This window comes from Gobio gobio (assembly GCF_949357685.1).
Source record: "Gobio gobio genome assembly, chromosome: 25".
NCBI classification, from domain to species: domain Eukaryota; kingdom Metazoa; phylum Chordata; class Actinopteri; order Cypriniformes; family Gobionidae; genus Gobio; species Gobio gobio.
Genome location: NC_137121.1, coordinates 2,248,471 through 2,256,686, shown reverse-complemented (window position 1 = coordinate 2,256,686; position 8,216 = coordinate 2,248,471). Strand labels below are relative to the sequence as shown.

General features: G+C 41.3%; 1 protein-coding gene across 1 annotated transcript in view; it reads left to right on the top strand.

Annotated features, from left to right (window-relative positions):
* The window catches only part of LOC307122192 (A disintegrin and metalloproteinase with thrombospondin motifs 20), a 145,542-nt gene that overhangs the window by 542 nt on the left and 136,784 nt on the right, over positions 1-8,216 (top strand). The window contains exon 2 of the mRNA XM_079810157.1: positions 437-780. Within this exon, the coding sequence (XP_079666283.1) occupies positions 437-780 (344 nt within the window). The remainder of the gene's footprint in view (positions 1-436; positions 781-8,216) is intronic.

The following is an 8,216-nucleotide window of genomic DNA, read 5'->3' as shown; positions in this document are numbered from 1 at the left end:
GCATTCTATATGTATGTATAAAGTGTTTAGTTTTAGCCTGGAAAGTATCTAGACACTAAAGATGAATGAATGCCATTGCATTAGATAAAAAATATATATAAGATACCAAAACACACTTTACAATCTGTCAGAGAGAAGTGTGTAGCTTTGAAATGCTAATAGTATTGTGTTTGTTTGTGGTCAGTTAGTGTGATTCTCTACACCTGTGTGAACTTGACTTCATACACACACTAAAAGCACCACAACACCAGCTGATTCAAACACATTAATCGCGTTCACACACATCTAAGAGTGACTCAAAACGACACACTTGCTGCATAGAAGAACCATTTATAAGTGTAAAGAACATCCACTGTGCAATGGACAGATTCTCAAAAGTCCCTAAAGAGCCTTGAGTAACGGGTTTGACCTGAGCTGTAACCCTGCTGTGTTTCAGAGAGCTTCCTCAGACAGCTGTCCTCGTATGAGATCGTCACCCCGGTGCGCTTGAATGATTTTGGCGAGTCGTTCCCGCACCGGCTGCATTACCGCAGGAGGAGGCGCAGCGCGGACGCAGAGGTCTCGGCTTCCAGGGCTCATTACCGGATCGAGGCGTTCGGTCAGGCCTTTCACCTCAACCTCACCGCTGACTCGGGATTTATCGCTCCGTCCTACACGGTGCTTCATCTGGGAGAGGAGGAGAAGCGCGGAGACGCCGCGGATCTGCGCCACTGCTTCTTCAGAGGACACGTGAACGCTCGCAGCGAGCACCGCGCCGTCTTCAGCCTCTGCACGGGACTGGTGAGTTTGAAGAGAGCGCTGGTTCAACATCTGTCAACTGCTCAAGCTGTGGTGGTTTCATGGGAAGTCAGGCATGAGAGATTGAACTGAGTATACACTTTTTTTTGTTTCAATCAGAATCAATTCCGATCGGTGAATCCGAACGTTGAACGCTAGGGTTGATGTGCGCGTTTATACACTATATTGCCAAAAGTGTTGTGACGCCTGCCTTTACATGCACATGAGCTTTAATGCCATCCCACTCGCCCACCCTTCACAGCTCTAACAGCTTCAGCTCTTCTTTCCTCAAGGTTTAGGAGTGTGTTTATGGGGATTCTTCATTTGTGATGTTGGACGAGAAGGCCTGGCTCTCAGTCTCCGCTCTAATTCATCCCAAAGCTGTTCTATCGGGTTGAGGACTTAAGTTCCTCCACCAAACTCCTCATCATGTCTTTATGGAGACGCTTTGAGCACTGGTCAGTCATGCTGGGAAAGGAAGGGGCCGTCCCCAAACTGGTCCCACAAAGATGGGAGCATGAAATTGTCCAAAATGTCTTGGTGAAGCATTAAAGGGTTAATGGAAGAAATTTCATTTTTGGGTGAATTAACCCTTTAAGAGTTCCTTTCACTGGAACTAACCCCTGAAAAACAACCCCACCCCATAATCCCCCCTCCACCAAACTTTACACTTGGCACAATGCAGTCAGGCAAGTCCCGTTGTCCTGGCGACCGCCAAACCCAGACTCGTCCATGGGATTGTCAGACAGAGAAGCGTGATTGGTCACTCAGAGAACACGTCTCCACTGCTCTAGAGTCCAGTGGCGGCGCGCTTTACCCCACTGCATCCCACAGTTTGCATTGCACTTGGTGATGTAAGGCTTGGATGAGCTGCTCGGCCATGGAAACCCATTCCATGAAGCTCTACACACTGATCTTGAGCTCATCTGAAGGCCACAGAAGTTTGGAGGTCTGGAGCTCTTGAAAGTTGGCCACTTCTGTGACCCTCAGCATGCGCTGACCCCGCTCTTTCTGGCTGAGTTGCTGTTGTTCCCAATCGCTTCCACTTTGTTATAACACCACTAACAGTTGAGCGTGTAATATTTAGTAGTGTGGAAATGTCCTGAATGGACTTATTGCTCAGGTGTCCACCGATCACGGCCCCACGCTTGAGTTCTCTGAGCTCCTGAGAGCGGCCCATTCTCTCACTAATGTGTGTAGAAGCGAACACACACACACACACACACACACACACACACACACACACACACACACACACACACACACACACACACACACACACACACTCCTGAGAGCGGCCCGTTCTCTCTCTAATGTGTGTAGAAGCGTCTGCACTAGAGCTGGAGTTATACACCTGTGGCCATGAAGGGATTGAACACCTGAACTCAGTGATCTGGAGGAGCGGCTCAATACTTCTGGCAATATAGTGTATATCACAAGCTTCAAATCGGAATACATTTTTTGATATGCGCTCACTTCAAGAAAAGACAGAGTTTCCCACAGTTTGTGCACACCATTCTCCTGCATTGCTTCTTTTCTTTGTTTTAAAGAACAGACTTAATATTTATCTATTATTTATCGTGCCCAAAACAAAGTGTCAATGGATGAAAGACAGAAACGGGTCTTGATGGGAAATGTGCCCTGAGCCATGAGTGGATGTAAAAACTGCAATGCTAGTTATTTGAGATGGGAGAAATGACTTGAGTGGAGGCAATAGTTACTATAAACACAGTGCTAGTGGTTAATGATCTGGGCTGGTGACTAGTAACATGTAGTGTTTGCTAACTGTTCCCTTTTGGGGTTTTTTTTTGTTTTGTTGTGATGTCACCATAGTTAACTGGGATTAGTCAGAGGGTTTCCTTGTTATAATTATGAGATCATCAAAGGCATGAGATTTATGGTACTGATAGACTACTAGAATGGTTGATTAAACTACTAGTAATTCTAGTATGTATGCATTAGTTCTCTCTGTGGGCTTTGGTTGAGTTGAGTTGTTCACCTCTGTTCTGCTAGAATCGACTGGACTAGTGAGTATAAACACAGAGTTAGTGGTTTAAGATCTGGACTAGTGACTTGTAATATTTAGTGTTTTCTAATGGTTCCATTTTGGTGGTGTTTTGTGACGTCACAGCAGATAAGTAAACAATTATTGACCCCGGGCCTTTGAATTATTCGAAAAATAATGCACACCTGAGGTGGAAATGCGGTCACGGTGTGAAGCATTATTTTTCAATAATTCAACGGCCCAGAATCAATTATTCTGCTTATACTACGGTGCGTTTGAGTGGGAGAAAGAGAGGATGTGCTTACTAAAAATGTAGTTTTGAGACAAAAAACATGGAAATAATTTGTCATTTTTATCCTATTGTTTGCTATCTTTATTTGCTGGGTCAGTGTCGTTGTGTATTTTGGTTGTTTTGCTGTTGTTGGTGTAACGGACTGACACTAGAGGTTGCAGCCTTTATCCTCCTTGTTAGAGCATCCGACTCTCATATCGGCGGACCCGGGTTCGAGTCCCGCTTGGAGACGGTGGTTTGAACAGGAGGGGTTATATTGGTGCCATGACCCGGATGGGAGTGAGGTTTAGGGGGTGAGTGTAACGGAGGTCAGCTAGTAGTTGCTGTGCGAGTAAACATAAGGACCCGGGTTCGAGTCCCGCTTGGAGAGGGTGGTTTGAACAGGAGGGGTTATATTGGTGCCATGACCCGGATGGGAGTGAGGTTTAGGGGGGGAGTGCAACTGAGGCCAGCTAGTAGTCACTGTGTGAGTAAACCGCACTCCTCTGATCTCAAGAGACGCTCTAGTGACTGACACTAGGGGTTGCAGCCTTTAGCCTTCTTTGTTAGAGCGTCCGACCCTCATGCAGGCGGACCCGGGTTCGAGTCCCGCTTGGAGAGGGTGGTTTGAACAGGAGGGGTTATATTGGTGCCGTGACCCGGATGGGAGTGAGGTTTAGGGGGTGAGTGTAACGGAGGTCAGCTAGTAGTCACTGTGTGAGTAAACCGCACTCCTCTGATCTCAAGAGACGCTCTAGTGACTGACACTAGGGGTTGCAGCCTTTAGCCTCCTTTGTTAGAGCGTCCGACTCTCATATCGGCGAACCCAGGTTCGAGTCCCGCTTAAAGCGGGCAGTTAAAATCGTCTGTAAGGACTTTTGAAATAACTGAAATCATTTGGCGGAGTGATATGGAACTGTAATGCGGTCAAAACCTGCCGGAACTACACTCAAACAAAAAAAAAAGGTTCAATATGGCACCAAAAATGGTTCTTGGCTCGTAATCATAGGGGAACCATTTTATATATGCACCAATTTTAGTGCTTCAGTGGTTCTTCAGAGGTTCTTCACCGGTTCTTTGACTAAGGTGCTATATAGCACCTCTGAAGAACCACTGAAGCGCCAAAGTTGGTGTTATATAGCACTAAAAAAGGTTCCCCTATGATTACGAGCCAAGAAAATGTTTTCGTGCCATATAGAACCTTTTTTTTTAGAGTGTACTTTTCGCCATACATTTCCCTGAAAATGTTTAAAATGTTCGTGAATCAATCAGATTCAACGAGTTTTACTAGTAGGAAACTCATAATTACGCTAATCCCGGCATGAATGCAGGATTAGCTCTTCCTGTGAGGATGAGGCTTTGGTTTAGTTGCGTTCAGCTCTGCTCGAGTGAGTATAAACTCAGGGTTAGTGGTTACAGTGCTCACGTTTAGTGGTTGTTTTTTGTGAGGTCACAGCAGATAAGTAGAAGTTAAGCGGTGAACTGGGATTAGTAATTACAAGTTTTTACTTGCAGGAAACTCATAATTACGGTCAACAGGATTAGCTCTATGTGTGAGGATTAGGCTTTGTTTTAGTTGAGTTGGCATGAGCGGGTGTTTAAGATGCCCTGCTAGTTATTTTAGCTGGTGTGGGACAGAATGAACGGACGTGATTCGGTTCACTTGACACACAGCTGTCTAGTCTTTCTAATATAGTCTGTTTGCCAACCAGTCGAACCCTCACCTCTCTTGCTAACTGACCTCTGAGGATGTGCTCCTGACCCATTTGCATACGGTCCTCTGTTAATTAGTGATGTCAGGTGATTAGTCCTGGCCGTAAACATGGCTGCAGGGCGGCGGGCCGCTGAAAGACTCGCTCCTCGTTTAGTCTCTGATGAGGTCAGGAGGTCGTCATCGAGTCGTTCGTCAGTCTCAGAGGACGACAGGAATCTCCCTCACGCAGGGGTTTGTCCCGCTCCAGTCGTAAACAGCCTGAGGAAGGGTCACAACATGCACATGTTCAGAGGTTTAGATGAGAGACATAAAGCTGATGCTTCAGTTGCTGCTCGGCTGTTTTCATTCAACGGTAAAACTGAAGAATTTGGGTTTAAATTATTTTTTAATGAAGTATCCGGAGGCCAGAATTAGTTTGAGATTTTAAAAAAATTGAAGATAATCTTAATTTTTAAAAAAATGTATTTTATTTGACATTTTTCTTTTGTATTTGTCTAAATATAATCGTTTTCTCATCACGTAAATAGTCGTAAACAAGCAAACATGTTAAAATTATTAATAAAAAATAAAAGAAATGCTTAAAATGAAGTGTCCAGAGGAAGTCAGAATTTGTTTTTTAATTGAAGATAAACTTTAAAAACTAAATTTAGTTTTATTATTATTATTATTATTATTATGATTATATTTTATTATTATTATTATTTTATTATTATTATTGTTATTATTATTATTTTATGTTTTTATTATTATTATTATTATTATTATTAAATTTTGTATTATTATTTTACATTTTACCTGTTTCTCACCATGAAAATAGCCGTCAACATGTTAAAATTCTTAAAAATAAGATTTTTTGACCATATTTAATTTAAGTTTTGTTAGTTTGTCACCTGAAAAGTAAAAAAAAAAACCAAAAAAATTATTGGCAAACAAATATTGCCATATTTAGGGTATTATTTGACATGTTAAAACTGAGATTATTTTGTTAAAACTTTTTTTATTGAAGTGTCAAGAGAAGGCCAGAATTATTATTATTTTTAATTGAAGATAAACTTTAAACATGTTTGTAATTTATTATAAAAGTTTTAGATCCATTTTATTATTATTTTAAATTATTATATTTTGCTACATTTAACCTGTTTCTAACCATGAAAATAGGCGTGAACAAAAAAAAAACATTACAATTCTTAAAAATAATATATATTTTTTTTTTTTAGTTTAGTGTAATCTGAAAAGTAAAAAAATGCAAACAAATTATTCCTGTCATATTTAGCATATTATTTGACATGTTAAAATTTAGATTTCTTTGTTAAAGTTCTTTTTTTATTGAAGTGTCAAGAGAAGGCCAGAATTATTATTCATTTTAATTGAAGATAAACTTTAAAAATGTTTGTAATTTATTATATAAGTTTTAGTTCAATTTTATTATTATTATTATTTAACATTATTATATTTTTCTACATTTAACCTGTTTCTCACCATGAAAATAGGCGTGAACAAAAAAAAACATTACAATTCTTAAAAATAATTAATTTATTTAAGTTTAGTGTAATCTGAAAAGTAAAAAAATGCAAACAAATTATTCCTATCATATTAAGCGTATTATTTGACGTGTGAAACTTGTGGTTTTTATGTGAAAGTGGTGCTCAGATCTCAACAGCAGCCTCTGGTCTCCAGTCGTGAAAGAGAAGGACAGAGACTTCAGTAGTTAGAAGCATTGCATGATGGGATGCGAGAGAACCTGCGGTCCTGAGGCGGCTGACAGTAATATACCCATAATCCTTCAGTATAAGAGCCGTCAGGTGCGCTGGTCTTCTGACTGTCGACAGCATATGTCCACACCTGAGCGTAATCACCTTCAGGACAGATGTTCAATGACCTCGGATGACCTCTGATGCCCACAGCTGGCATGAGCCAATGGATTTACACTGAGGAAAACTGAAGCGCTCATCAGGAGTTACTTCACTGACAGTCTTACAAAGAGTACTGTTGTAAAACTATACAGAAATATGGGTTATAGGCTTTCCTGTAGCTCAAACACTAAAGCGTAGCGCTAGCAACGCCAAGGTCATGGGTTCGATTCCCAGGGAAAGCAAGAACTGACAAAATGTAAAATGTGTACCTTGAAGACAAGGTCGCTTTGGATAAAAGCGTCTGCCAAATGCATAAATGTAAATGTATATGGGTATACTCTCATACCATACTATATAGGTGAATCATTTAAACATTTAAAGGGGTGGTTCCGTGGTTTTTTTCTAGGCTTGGTTGTGTTTATGGGGCGCAGTATTACATGTCTTAATACTTCTTTTTTTTTTTTACGGCATATTTTTCTTATATTTTACCTTTATTCCACGCCGCTGTCTCCACTGTCCTTTGATTGGCTCGTTTGCTTCCTGCTTCTATGAAGCCCATCCCTCCGAAAAACGCAATGGTCTTAGATTGGTCAGATGGCCAAATGTAGTTTGTAGTTCTGCAACAGCTCTCTCTCTTTCGTAATGACTGCGACGTGGCCTCGCACACTTTGTTGCGTGTTCGCGGGGGCAGTGTTTGTTAATAGCAGGTGTTTATGATGTCACCGACCCGGGAAGAAAACTTGTTGTAGTCCAAACCGGCCGTTTTTGTAGGCAATAAACTGCCATAAATTTAAAAGACAATATCTCCGTTTGCATTGAACTTTCAGCGCTGTAGATCCTGTTTATGCTCAAGCAACAACATTACACACTAACTAAAGTTAAAAAAGTGAAATCGCATGCAACCACCCCTTTAATGATATGTATACATATATACATGCAGATCCAGGGCCGTCCCCACCTTAGACATTGAGGGGGACAAGTTCCCCTGAATAATTAGAAATGGCCAAAGTGTCCCCCAATATCTGATATTGTTGATGCTGCTCTGCTGTACTCCATCATGTGACAGCAGCGAGCTGGCTCCTGATTGGTTAACGGGGCGCGAACAGACGCCAAAGTTCAGATTTTTCAACTCGGGCGTCAGACGTGAATTTGCTTCAAATGTGTGAATGCACAAAAGGCATCAAATAAAATCACTCGCGCAAGACGGTCGATTTGCCTCTTTCGCGCAAACTGGACGGCGTGAAATCATCGTGCTGCGTTAAACGTGTCTAAACCAGCAGGACCTCCAGATGTGCGTCAATGCGTCTTTACATGAACTTAACATGGAAATCACTCGCACTATAACAGCGCTCGTCACTGTCAGAATGAGTGAGACGGCCAATCAAATCAAAGTAGGCGGGGCTTAACTGTCAGTGCGAATTCCAACGCAACGTTTAGTTATAGCACTGAAAGAGTGTCGTGAGATGTAAGTAGCTAAACGTATAATATTTGACAACTTTTTTACAATAAAAATGTTCAGTGACTGACAGTAATATCCAGTGATGCAAACTTTTAAATTTTTATGAAATTTCACTATTTTGAATTGAAAATGTGACA